The sequence below is a fragment of the Euprymna scolopes genome, chromosome 25 (assembly GCF_053919585.1).
Source record: "Euprymna scolopes isolate OS-2025 chromosome 25, ASM5391958v1, whole genome shotgun sequence".
NCBI lineage: Eukaryota > Metazoa > Mollusca > Cephalopoda > Sepiida > Sepiolidae > Euprymna > Euprymna scolopes.
Window position 1 is genome coordinate 61556413 of NC_136506.1, and position 14749 is coordinate 61571161.

Here is a 14749-nt window from a genome sequence, read left to right on the forward strand (position 1 = left end):
GTGATTTTAAAATTAAAAAAATCAACAATAAAAAGAATCTAAAGCTTAAGTAACAACATATTCATTATATTTTTTGTGAAAATAAATGATAAAACTCACTGTATGAATGTGTTGGATAAAAAAAAAAAAGAAAAAATATCACAAAAATCTATCATACAAGGGGGATAAAATTACTGTTTCTAAATTTTAGAAACCTCACCGGTTTTAATGCAATGTAGAATGAAAAATATTGCATTATTTATTTTATAAAAAGAAAATTTCAATCAAATATTTACAAAGTAATCAAAATACATCTAACAAGTCACGGGGGTAATTTGCAAACAAAGTCAAGATAATACTACTGGAATTTGATAGAATAAGAGGCGTGTTAATTTTGTGGTTATTGCCCTTAGTTGCCATTTGGTATAACCAGATGTTGCCTTCTACAGAATGCTAACATTTATGTTAGTGTTAGTTGCTTAAAAGGAACAGAAAGCTGTTCTTCTTGTGTACTACAACCGAATTAACCCCATTTTTTTTTTTTTTTAATATAAGTGTTAGCACTTTGTAGAAGTCAGCAGTTGTGAGAACCAAATGGCAACCCAGGTTATTAACAATCCTAACAAATTGTAAACCTATTTTTCAATAGTGACTGATAACAAGTTATCAGACATTTTAAAGGTCAATATCAGAAACATAATGTAGATTGTTTTTGCCACTTATATACTATTTTAAGAGTATTTATTTTTTAGATTTTCATGAATCTGCATCATAGAATGTTAGTGTCTGAGAAGAGATGAATGTTTCTAAAACTGGTCTACAACAAAACTATAATGATAAACAAAAGAACAAAACAAAATTCTTCATTATTTATTAATTTCTTGAGAATGGAAGGAATTCTGCACAGAGTTTGGTTTATTTGTTTTATCACATATCAACTATTTAAGGGATTTTTTTTAATGCCCAAAAAATACCTATTGTAATTAATTGGATACACATTAATTTAGCCATGAGAAGGTTGGGTTTATACCTTTCATACATACAAGTAAATGCAATGGATCCGACTGGATTAGAACTTGGCTCAACCAGTAAGTTACCTATTACGACATTCATGCCCCGCCCTCTGTGCAGAGATTAAAAAAAAAAATTAATGTCTGCAAATGCAGTATCAATACACTCTTCACATTAAAAATTATCAATGAAGAAATTGTGTACAAAAGAATTAAAAATCCTTTTAAATCTTTTAAATAAACAAAGATATATGGTTTTGTTTTTTTTTCTCAACATTATCTGAGAGCTGATAAAACTGTTTACCCTAACTCTGCAAAGAAACTTAACATTGTTAAGGATTAAGATGAATTTTCTAATAGTTCTCAGATAACAGAAAAGTACTTCATTTCAACAGACAATTTTTTTGAAGAGTCCTAAGGGAAAATAGTATATAATCTAGCATTTGAAAACTAAACTTGCATGATATTCAATGGAGAAAATAGAAAATCATAAAAAAAAGTATGAGGAAAAAATATCAATTGACTTGTGAGAGATTTTGTTGGTACTTTTTTCAGAATATATCAGTTGACAGATGACAAAATCTGAAATAAGAGAATGATATTGACAGAAAAGAGATAAATAAGCTCTTTTATAATGTATGTGTGTACATGATCGACGTCAGCTAACATACCCAGTTGTCCAAACATTACCATTTTAGCTCATTATCATCACCCACACCCCTTTTGGTTTTCAAGTGTTGTTAGTAGTGCTCATTTTGGGGGTAGGCTGGGGGGGAGTCTGGACTAATTTCTTTTCTACTACTTAGATTTTTTACTCGTTAGAAATATTTTCTTTTAATAAAATGCAGACCAATGGAGACGAGGCAAGGTTTGAGTAAAAACACAAAAAAGAAAAAGCTTGAATTATTAGCCAATTCCATGTACAATGTGTTTGCTTTCCTTTTTACAAGAGAAAAAAAATCCTAAAAAACTATTTTTGATTTCTATTCAAAATACAAGTCATGTCTAAATGTTCTTGTTTTGAAGCCAAAAGAAAAAAAATAAATAAATTCACTTCTCCACCCTGGCTTCCACCACAATTCAATTCATAACATTCTCACCTAAAATGCATATAAATGTTTATAATTATATCGGATTAAAAATGACAAAACGGAAAAGGCTCATTTTAAACAATTTCTCTTACACGCTGTGCTAGAAAAAAAAATTGCTTCACTGAAGTTAATTATTTTCAACTCATTCAATTTTATCAGTTCAATGAAGCCATTTCTTCTCGTAAAACAGTGAGCGATTGTTTATAACAGCTTAAATCATGTTGAAATTTTTAATCATTTTATCAGAGTCTTATTCAAGGAACAATTCATATATATATATATATATATATATATATATATATATATATATATATGCACACACATACACACACATTTCTTAGTCTATGATCATTATAGGATTCCCCCTTGCCTTAATGAAGTAATGGTTCCAAGAACACCAGACTCATCAAAAACTTTGTTTGAAGTATCATTAGAGTTACTATTGTTATTTTGATTGTTTTCCTCTTGAGCAGCCCCTGCTGAAAAAGTCATCGTCGTCGTACTCCCAGCATCCACACAAGATGTCTTTGATGTAGACAGGGTGTCGCATGCAGCTGAACTATCTGATAATGAATCAGCAGCAGTACTGTCCCCTGATTGATTATTATTGTCCGATGATGGCGACGATAAAATACCATAGATTGAGAAGCCCCTTGATTTCAAAGTGTTCAAAAACGAAGCCCCAACTGATTGTGTTTTGGCTGGGCTCTCTGCCGGCGTTGTGTCAGTGGTAGGCGTGGCACTGCCAGTGCTGTTAGCATTGGTATCCTTTTTGTCAAGACACTTTTTCCGAATGGTATGAGTCGGTGTTACGTCACTGCTGGAGCTACCGGAACGTGTATAAATGCCAGATCCGCAAATGGAATCGTCACTGGTTGCTCCATCACCGCCAGGACTCAAAGAGTTACCCTTGTGTCTCCGACCAAATTTCCAAGACTCTGTAAGTCCCCGTTCATTTAGGATGGCTGCCAGGCCCAAAGACATGCTAAATGTAGTTGTATCAGCAGTATGTTTGGTGTTTGCTTTCCTAGAACCAGGGATGGAAGGCCTAGAAAAAAGAAAAAAAAAGAAGATTATATAACGATGAATTGTAAAAGAAGGTCTTCTGCTTTATGACTAATCAACCCTTTTTTTTGTTTTATTTCATGCTGAAACAACTATTGTAAACAATTTGTTGTATACAATAGTGTAATAATATATGAATGTATGAAAATAGGGTAAATACATAGAATGGTAAATTTGCACATAAAGTTAAAATTAAGTCAAAATTTTCCAATTGTAAATGAGTCTCTCTGGTTATGTCAGAGATAGGAAGCTGCAAAAATCTGACATGGCAAATGGGCAGCAAAGACTTTTCATTTTACACAAAGTTGGATTTTGGATATCTGCTTCCTTCCTTCATGAGTGAGGGGCTATTTTATGTGTATATCATAAAGAAGATACTTGTACACTATGAAGAAGAAAGAAAATCCCGAAGAGCATTTGTGACATTTTTTTATTCATAATTCTTATAAGACCTGCTATTGAAAAAAAAAAAAAAAAGACAGAGACAACATTTACAAAATAACTCATCTAGCTCCAACAACTGTCAACAATTTCCTTCACTTTCTATCTCTGCTTAAAAACTAAATGAAAATTCCATGAGCAAAGTTTCTTTCTTAAAACTGTCTGCCTGTAGAGCAAAATGCTGTAATGCTGCTTCCCAGCTGACTATAACATGGTTGTTTTCAAATCTAATGTAAATAAGTTCTTGTTGAGTCGTCTTCATATATAATTAAATCTTACCTAAGTTCCACCATTACTGATCATCATGGTGTTGCTTCACTATCCACCTAACACAAGTTAAAACCAAGTTAAAAAAAAAAAAGAAAAGAGTAGAAGATAGAAACTTTAACTGCCACATCACCACTACGACTACAGAAGTATGACTAGCAGGTTTGATCAACAAAGTGAGTGAACTGTGGGGATTAAAGGAGATCCTAACTACATTAAACTGAACACAAATTGTTGTTTTACCTATAACTGGAAAGGTGGGAATATTAGTGGTTTACATCTTTCGCAGATCCAATAAAATTTTAAACTGGAAATAACCAATTCCATAGTCAGCAAAGATATTCATTAGGCTAATCATGAACTTTCAATAAAAGGCGATGTAGAATTACTATGTTTCAACAATATGAACAGTAAATAGTAAGAGAGAAAAGTGCTAAACAATAAGATGAAAAGCACATTTACAGATCGTGAATAGTGAAAGATTTGTTATTCAAGTGGATAGAGTTTATTGAACGATATAATAATATGCTATGGTAATTTTATGTTTATATGTCTTATCACTTTTCATATACATTTAAAAAAATGAAATCATCCAATCGATAGTTTGATATCAATCTGATGTTAAAACTTTAAAATGAACTGCTCCAAAATCAAATCATGTTTTCACTAATACTGTACAATTTTAAATACATTTAAAAAAGTGACATTCGTCTTTGATTTGAAGAATATTTAGCTGATAATTATTTTTATGGCAATAAAATAGAAAATATTTCTTTGTTTAAAAAAGAAAATGAAATTTTAAAATAAATATTTTATCTAAATGTCAATGGCAACTATTTTTACAGAAAAAGAAAGCCATTTTTCTTCTTAATAGTATTTACTGATATTATTTCAAAAAGCGATATTATTATTAACAGTAAATTATACAGACTGATGTTGAAAGCAATGTAGAATAGTTAGCAAAAAGTGTCACAGATTTTGTTTACATTTAAAACTGTCTTCATTTTACTTTTCAGATGTAAAGATGAAATTGTGTTTCAATAGGTCATCGTTGTGATTTTTACAATCATTACCAAAAAAAAAAGAAATTCATAAAAGAAAATTACATTTTGAACTTTTGCTGATGAAGATTCATTTTTATTATTTCTATTATTTAGACATTAATTGTTATTTTCACAATCTTTTCTTCAATGTAAACCCCAACCTTCTTCAGATGCATTTTTTTCAAACTTGAGGAATCTTTATGTCTAGCTCAAAGAATCTATACAGAATTCTAAACTAAATCCTTAATTTAATCCATGGAGGAAAATTGTTCTTATCCTATCAACCATGGTTACATTTTAATATTTTCTAGATACTTCTTTTAGAGGAAACCAGTTCAGCCCATTTAGGATCAATGCCACTTTATTCTGTTTCTTTCATAATGATTAAAACTGTATTTTAAAAATATAAACATAAAATAAAAAGGCTGAAGGATTACTGCATAGAGGGCAAATGCAAATTAAATAAAAAATTTCACATGCAAAAAATAAGGGCAAAAGAAATATACATCAACGACAAAACAACCAAAAGAACTGGTTTAGTTTGAAACCACAGAAACTACAGACGTTAAAAAACATTTTATAAGTTTATCATTAAAAACAAAAGTCTTAAAACCAACAAAAAGAAATACTGTTAACTCATTCAATGCTTAGGTTACATTTGATAAAAAAAAAAAAAAAAAAGGAAAATTTTGCTTTGAAGCAAGCATATGAATTTTTATTTTGATGTGAATTTAAATTCCAGAACACTTTTAATCTATTACATCCAGTTTTTCTTATTTCACGTAACCTATTTTTATTCTAACATTACTGGAATTTTAATTCATGGATCAGTGATTAACTTATGTTCAAAACCTGTGGTATGACCTGGTGCTTTATATCTGTCAGTGCTGGTTGCTGTAAAGGAAGTAGAAAGATCATTGGTTATGAGGATGGTGATGATGATGATGTTGCATGCTCAGCAAAAAATCAAATTCTCTAAACATCCAAACTGATATAAAATTAATGTCTTAAGGTGTCATATAAATAGAATTGCTGTTCAAATGGACAATGTCTATCGCAGGGCAGAAACCGGCAATGACAATGGTTCTGATTATGTCATGGTGCATGCAAAACTACGCCTCTGACTAAAGGCAAATCAGAAGACTCATCGGCTATTGAAATATGATATATCCCAGCTCAAATGCAAAGGTACTTGAAATACCTTTCAAATTAATCTATCCAATTGTTTTGACCCTCTTGAAGCACTTCAACCAACTGACACAAATGTCGAAGCTATGTAGCAATCATTCAAAAACAATATCAAAGAAGTAGCACACCAGACTCTTGGTACCACCAAAAGACATGCCAAAGATTGGATATCAGGCCACACAATTGAGATCGCAAGCTGAACAAAACAAGCTCGATGTTTCAACTCTGATGCCTTCTGCCAACTATGCTGCAAAACTGCCTGCTCCATGAGAGCTGACCGAAACTCCTACTGGCAAAAAATGGCTGAAGAGATGGAGCAAGCTTTATCAGTAGGTGATACAAAGAAACTTTACAGCATTCTCCGACTGACCACCAAACCTTTTGGGGGCAGCAGTGAAATAATTTTTAATCCACAAGGTAAACAATCACAAACCTTGATGAACACTTGCAACACTGGAGTGATCATTTTTGCCTCACTGCTTAACCACTTCAACCAAACCCACCAACCATCCCAGATCACTGTTGTCCCTTCTGATGTTTACGATTGTATTATCACCCCTTCTACAACTGATGAAGGCCTGGACGTCATCAAAAAGTTGAAAAACAATAAAGCAACTGGTGAAGATGGTCTTCCATCTGAAATATTCAAACACACTTCAAATGTTCTGGTCCCAATTTAAGACCAAATTATCTCCCGGGTTTGGGAAACCGAAAACCTTCCTTAAGATCGGAGCAACACTGTCCTACTTCCTTTCTTCAAAAAAGGAGATAAATGTATTTGCAGTAATTATCGTGGCATCAACCTTATCAATATCAGCGCAAAAATCTTTGCCACCATCTTGTTAAAGCAATTTCAACAAAGAGACACACTTACAAAGCCCAACCAACGCGGATTCCGCCTAGGCCATGGTTGTATTAACCAGATATTTACTCTCCGAAGAGTGCTTGAACAATGCTGGAGCTGCCAGCAGAAAACTATCATCTGCTTTATTGACTTTGCTGCTATTTTTTACTGTTTATTGTGGAGCCCTTTGTAAGGTTATGAATGCCGATGGCATCCCACAAAAACTGCTCAACCTTATCAAGGCCTACTACCACTTCACCTGCACAAAATAGGGTCAGGAATTGTGCTTTTTTGGTATCTATTCTGGCATTCGCCAAGGCTACATTCTTTTGTTCACACTCTTCAACTATACCATCAATTGGATCACATCCAAGGCCTTGGCCAACTTTTTTAGCATAACAGTCAGTCGTGGTTTCCAATTTTCAGACCTTGACTATGGTGATGATATCGCTATTCTAGATGGAAGCTTCACTGACATACAATCAGCCATAAACAAGATGCAATCTTACACATTAATGATCGGCATGAAGACTAAGCTTCTGAATGTGGTTTCCTTCCAACTGAAAGATAACTTGTCCTTGACACAGAAATCCTCAAAGAGGTCAATCTATTTAAATACCGTGGCTCCATCATCACCACAACAGGCCAAGGGTAAGAAGATACCAACAACTGCATCAGCATTGCTCATCTCACCTTCTGTTGACTGCGATTATGGCTCTGGCCATGGAAAGAGATAAGGCTCAACACAAAGGTCAGGATCTAGTCTGCACTATTTTGCTTTATGGCTGCAAGACCTGGCTTATGCGTGCAATTGACAGTCGCAATCTGGAGGTGTTCCATCATCATTGCCTAAGGCGTATCCTACGTGTCCGCTGGCAGCAATTCATCTGTAACAACATGGTCTGGGCATGCTACAAGATACGTTCCCTTCAACAACCCCTCCTTGCCAGACACCTTCGTTGGTTCAGTCATGCGCTTTGTCGAAACCCAGATGACCTCTTTTGTGAAACCATCGACTCAGCACCTCACTGCGATAGTCAACTCAAAACTTGGATCAGGATGATGAAACAGGATGCTGAAATGATCCTTGGCCCCTACTTTTACAGGTTCCCACCGATGGAACCACGACTGGCTTAGGTTCGTAACGGAAACAGCCTCAGACTGCCGTGCCTGGTCAGCCATTATACAAGATGCGGTGAACTTGTTGGATGGAGCTGGCTCAACTGATCTAGGGTGAAAGCGGCAACAAGTACAAGTATAAATGGAATAACATAAAAATAATTTCGACTGATCTCCAATAAAAGCAAAATGACAAATGATATTCGTGTACTCATATCATGAACAAACAACAGTTTCTATGCATGAAGGGATATGATAATCCTGATAATTTACACCTGTAGATGGTTTTCCTGATATTGGTTTTGTCATTTAATAGAATTCTGTAATCTTCCAGAAGGAATTTTGAACTGAACCTTTACTTTAAATTTCTGGGGTAAAAGCTCTTATCTGCATTCCATGTAAGAGTTAATTTGTTTCCTTATTCCTTCATCAAAGATTGAACTCAAAACTTGTAGTTCAATGGTTAAAATATTCTAATGTGAATTCCTGGCGAAAGAACTGATGGAAATAACTGATATCAAAATGATATAGAACATGGAAATTAAATGAAGGGGTCATTTTGAATTCCTCAGAAGGAATACGACTAACAAAGGCATGTTGTGAACAAGATGAGACAATAGGCTGAAACATGTAAATATTAGAAATCAGAAATATCATTGAAAATAAGAAAATAGTAAAGAATAAAATCATAAAAAAAAAACTGCTGACATGAATATTTCATGAGTGCAATTTCATTGAAAGACAAAGAGAGATATCTTCTGATGACCCTCTACCAACTTCTAACCAAAAGGATGAAAATCAATCATAGTTTAATCTTAGAAAAACGTTATAGTTGCTCCTATACATAAAGTTAAGGAATCCAATGAAAATAATGATAAAATAGCTTGAGAACAAGGAGGCTGCAATAGAAGCAACTTAGGCAATAAAATGGCAGCATGAGAAGATCAGCATCAACAAAATTACAAGAGCATAAAGCAAACAAATTAAAAACAACAAAAAATAGAACAAAAAATTAAAAAAAAAAACAGAAGCTATGACTTTAGTACGAATGTTGGAGTATTGCACTTTATTGGCAAAGGGGGTGCACTAGAAACTCACACGTCAGGTTCTTGTTTGCCCTGGCTATTTTCTCTCTCTTTCTTAGCCTCTTGCTTATATTGCCTCATCTTGTCCCACAGTCTTTTTCTGTACAACAAAAATAATTAACCAATCATCACGGGAAGAAAGCGCTTTAAGGATTGTCAGTAGAAATAAAGAGTGTATCAAAGGGAGGTAACTATGTTCATTTTTTAAAACAGCTATTTTCAAGTGAAATGGAAATCGTAAAAAGTGTAAAATTTGACAGTACATTTATCTTGATAAGAGATAAATTTGGTCAATGATTTATTGTTATCAATCTATCAAACTTAATCAGATTGTCTAAATAAAGTATATCAATGTTTTCTATTTGTGAAATTAAATGTTTCCTTTTGCAGATGTTTGAAATATTATAAAAGAAATAAACTTTATATATATAATAAATAAAATATTACATATTATATATAATTTATAAAATATTGAAGATTATATATAAAAAATCATGTAGTATTATTTTTAAATAAGAAAATCAAATTTTATGGCTAACTGAAATGCAACAGTCTCATGCCATTTAGAAAACAGTCAGGAAACAAGGGAAATAACTAAACATCATTCAAATTTGTGAAAAAACAAATTTTTTAATACCTATGAATTCCTATTAATTGCTTAAGATTTATTTTATTGATTAAAATAAAACTGCTTAGTCAATTTACATGGTTTTTGGAATATGAATTTTGTACAAGCAGCAAAAAGTCATTTATTCAAAATAAACGCCAATGTTTACTACCAAACATTAATATAACAGAGATAAAGACCAAAAAAAGAGAATTTTGATTATTCTCGTCTTGTTGTATTCACATTTTGATTAATGTAACCAACTTCTTTTGGGTACATTTTTTCAAACTTGAGAGTTCTCTAGTTAAACTTTGGAATAATTAGGTCATGGCTGATAGAATGAGAACAATCTACCCCAGTGGATTAAATAAACGATTCAGTTCAAAAGTCTGACTAGATTCCTTAATTCAGCAGAAAGATTGCTAAGTTTGAAAAAAAGGCACTTGAAGAAGGTTGGAGGTTGAATCGGTCAAAACATAAATACAACCATCAGGATGAGAATAATAATCGAAATAATAACATTCAAATTATCAATCTTTATCTTAAAAATTCTGAAACATAAAAAAGAGAATATTCATCTTTATTATGGCAGAATATTTAGCAGGAGTCACTTGACACTCAGAAGAAAATGTTCTAAGATCTGACCAGGATTTTACTATTGAACTGTGTCTATTGAAATGATACCAGATAGAAAGGTCTCAAGAAAAGAGAAAAATAAAAATGATTGCATGACAGTAGGCAATCTAGTAAACAATAAAAATAAAGTTTTATTTATCTCTTACTAGAGAAAATTCATAAGTATTGATCACAGAGCTTCATTTATTTTATAAATCATAAAAAAAAACCTTCTTGATTAATACAAACGTTTTAAAATGTTAATTTTTAAAGAATCCTTTTATGATAACTGTTGTTGAATTATAAACTTCTTACAAGTAATTTTTGTCCAATAATCAGAGAAATCATTAACAAAACTTTAATTTGACCTGCTACAAAAGAAAAAGAAAAAGAAAAAGCAGTTTTCAAGAGTAAAAAACAAAAATACAGCAAAAAAAAAAAAAAAAAACTAACAAAAGTCATGCTCAAAATAAATAGCAGAAATCTTTATATAAACTGAGGTATGCTTATATATTTGTATGTGCAAGATTCACTACTAAACTAATTACTATGAATTTTGAAACACAATTACTAGTCATAAGAGGTTGTAATGTAGGATATATTTAGTTTTATGCAAAATTCAGATACCTCAGATTTTTGTCAAATTTTTTCAAATTTCAATTTCTTTGAAGTATTTTAATGGTCTTTTATGAGGTATACAGAACCTCCCATGTGAAAATTAAAATATTTCAGATTTGCATTAGTCATTACACATCAATTAAACAAGATTCCCTGAATTAAATTTCTTAAGACCTCTTAAGCTTTAAATTTTAGACAAGCTTGTAGAATAAATATTATGCAATGGATTTTGATAAAAATTGGAACAATTAGGTTTAACATCATTATATATTGATTTTCATCTGTGGAAGACAAACTGTAAGTGGTGCAAAACCGTTCTGTTCAAGAAACTAATTTCATCCATCTTGGGACGGTTATTTTTCTTGTAAATATATATGTAAAACAAAATCATAAAAAAGGGGAGAAAATGAGCAAACTACTGCTGATGAATGCACTTACATAGATTTTGATTGTGCTGAGGGCTGTTTAACTTGGCTGTACTGTTGATCTGATGGATGCATCACAGTGGAGTCAGTGTAAGTGTAAATTGTGGAACTCTCAGGGAATCTTTTGCTTGGGCACGATTGGTATTCATCTGCAATGTGAGAATAAGAAATATGCATTCAATAAATGAAAACAGTTTATGAAAACTCATTTTAAACACAGTTATATTTATCTTTAATCTTCACAGATTATTCTATTTTCATGGATGGTGAAAGGATTTGTTTGCTATGTTGAATAAGCACAAGACAACAACTTGGGAACTTTTAATATGTTATTCTACCCAACATAAAACTTTTAATATGTTATTCTACCAAACATAAAACTTTTAATACGTTATTCTACCAAACATAAAACAGATCTATTCTGAAAGAATCTGCTTGTTGGCATTTAGTTCCGGGTTAATTCAAATTGAAGGAAATTAAAAACTCGCTCTGCTAATTGCACCACCTGGAGAAAACACTTTTATGCTATCTTGAATTTTAAATTGTGTCAGACTACAGCACTTTTGTCATAAATAGACAAATGAACCAAAAGTCAAAAATGTCAAATGTATTTAATTTTTATTTTATAAAAAAAAAGTTTATAACTGTTTGAGCAACGGAATATTCCAATTATTTAAGGTTTTAACCAACAGAAAAACCACAATTCATCTTTTGACAAAATATGAATAATAGATTTCAATTTAAAAATTAATGAAAACATTTGCTTTTATTGCCGTAATATTCTAATCTTTTTCAACTATGAAATTTTAAAAAAGCTCATGTTTGGAACATCAAAAGATTTCATTGAAGACCGAGTGTAGTCAATGGAGAGGTGCTCATGACTTAACTATTCTCCTTTTAATTCCCAAGACAAAATGCATTTTCAACATGCTAATTATGCTGACAACTGAAAGGAATGAGTTTAGCATGACGCCATATCTGACATCAATCAAATCAAACATCTTTTTAATAACAGAAACAAAACATATTTTCAAATTTAACGCCTGTTTTGAAGATTGAATATATATTGTACAAATACTTATATTTATTTTAAAAGGTCCCATTATTCCATGGAAAGTAACAGTCAGAGTATATGAAATATGTTTGTGAATTTTTTAGATGAGGATTGGTTATTTGTATTATTTGGATTCTTTCGACTACTATTCTCATCTTGAGTGTCATTTTCACAACATTTCAGTCGACATAACGTTTGACCTTCAGGTGTAGCTTGTCGAACTCGGGAATCTTTCTGTCAGCCTTTTCTATAACCACTGCACCATGGGTTCTTAAGGACTGCAAGGGCCTGTAGCGTAGTGGTTAGAGTACTTGGAAAACCTCAACTGTAAAAGTAATATTCTCCTGAAAGTTGAAGGTTCAATCCTCAGTGTAGGTGAAAAAATACAATTGTGAATTACTTCTATAGAGTTATGGCGGGAATGTGAGAACACTACCCTCATGAAATAAGTAAAGGTTCTATTCGAAATCTCATACAGATTCCAGAGTTTGACAAAATACACCTGAAGAAGGTCGAAGGTTACATCGATCGAAACACTGTGAAAATGATACTGAAGATGAGAACAGTAAGTTGAAGATTGTAAATTATATGAAAATTATACTTGTAAATTTATTTAACAAGTAAAAAACTACACATATTTCGTTTTAGATCGATAAATTTATTTCTAGAGGTAATGTATTAAAAGTATAGATCTACTGAATTAATTTTTTTTATAAAATTAAATTTGAGAAAAAAAAATCAAATAATGAAAACGATTACTTTTTATTCTGAAACATTTCTCTTTAATAATTTTATTTAAAAATAGTTATTCACATTTTTATTAAATTGATTTTATCAAATTGAAATAGTAAATCTCTATATAAAGTTAGGTATGTGTATATGCTTATATATATAGGATTTACTCTTAGACTAATTAACCAATTATGAATTATGAAACACTGCAGCGGGCATAATGTGGACTATACTTAGTTTTATGCAATGGGGCAAACCTTTCATGGAAAATTTAGTTTTTGTGAAATTTTAACAATAGATACTAAATATAAATATCAAATTTCAGTTTTATTGGAGTATTTTAAAGGATTTTTGGAAAGCATAATATGAACATAGCCTCTGATCTGAAATTCAAATATTTTAGATTGGCATTAAATTTTATCTGTAGTCATTAGATACCAATTAAGCAAAATTACTGAATTTTCAATTTTAACTTAAGATCCTTAAATTTTAGACATTTTATAGAATCAAAATCGTGTAATGGATTTTAATCAAAATTGGAATAAGGATTCTAAATGTAAGGTTTACTAATATTATATTTTAATTTTTTAATATTTTAATATTTTTAGGGAGACATGAAGTAGTGCAAAGCTATTAGTTTACCTGTACTGGAACAAGTATTCCAAAAATATATATACACTGATTTAAGAGAATGTTATGCTAGACCCAATTCAATTTGAAAATATATATGGCTATTTTTGGCACGGTGTGGCCTTTGAGTATTGTCAGATACAATATCATGCTAAACTCATGCCATTCAACTGTTAATATAATTCAGATACTAAAATATATTAATCGCAATCCCTAAATATTAAAAGTAATGTCTAAAATAAAAAATAAAGCTTTTTAGTTACTTATTTTTAAGACCTCTAAAGGAATCAGTCAAATTAATAAAAAGTTGTGTATAAACTTAATGAGGTAATGAGTTAGTTTGAAAGTACAAAAATATTCAAGGATAAAGGGAGATAATGCAAGAATTGTACAGTTGAGAGACTTCATTCTACAATGTAAAGAGAAAGATAGGAGAAGGGATGACTAAACAACAACAACATAAAACATTCTATAACTAGAATTCCAATCAAATAAGAGAATACAAATATGCCATTCCTTTCACCAAACTTTACAGAGTTTCCATAAGACTTACATTTTTTAAAAATAAATATTATAAAAAACAAAATTCAATGGTTGAAAGTTCATTATTGGCTCATATAATCAACGCTTTAGTAAAAAAAAACCCCCAAAAAACCTTTCCATTGTATAATATGTTGAGTGGTATAACCTAAATTTCATGAATAATTTTATTTATGAACTAGCAAGCCGCCCAGCATTGCCCAGTTGTAAAATATGCATAAATATTATATTTTAATTAATACAGATTTCTTATTTACTATAAACAGAAATACCATAGGTATTAAGCATAACATTAAATTCCTTAAAAAACAAAACAAAAATGAAGTAAAAAAAAAAAAAAAAAGCAGAAAGAAATTGAGACATGTGCATATGAGTATTACATTTTTTCTAAACAGT

At 31.2% G+C, this 14749-nt stretch overlaps 1 protein-coding gene across 15 annotated transcripts in view; it reads right to left on the reverse strand.

The window, feature by feature from the left end:
• Positions 1–835: 835 nt before the first annotated feature.
• LOC145247387 (trafficking kinesin-binding protein 1-like) overlaps positions 836–14749 on the reverse strand; it is a 297237-nt gene continuing 283323 nt past the window's right edge. For 11 of the 15 annotated variants that reach the window (XM_080109082.1, XM_080109079.1, XM_080109080.1 and 8 more), the window contains 3 exons: positions 11411–11546; positions 9146–9232; positions 836–3128 (listed from right to left, as the gene is read on the reverse strand). In XM_080109082.1, the coding sequence (XP_079965208.1) occupies positions 2432–3128; positions 9146–9232; positions 11411–11546 (920 nt within the window). In that variant the 3' untranslated portion in view covers positions 836–2431. Of the gene's footprint in view, positions 3129–9145; positions 9233–11410; positions 11547–14749 lie in introns of those variants that run through there. The other 4 variants (XM_080109081.1, XM_080109083.1, XM_080109087.1 and 1 more) reach the window with 2 other exon arrangements.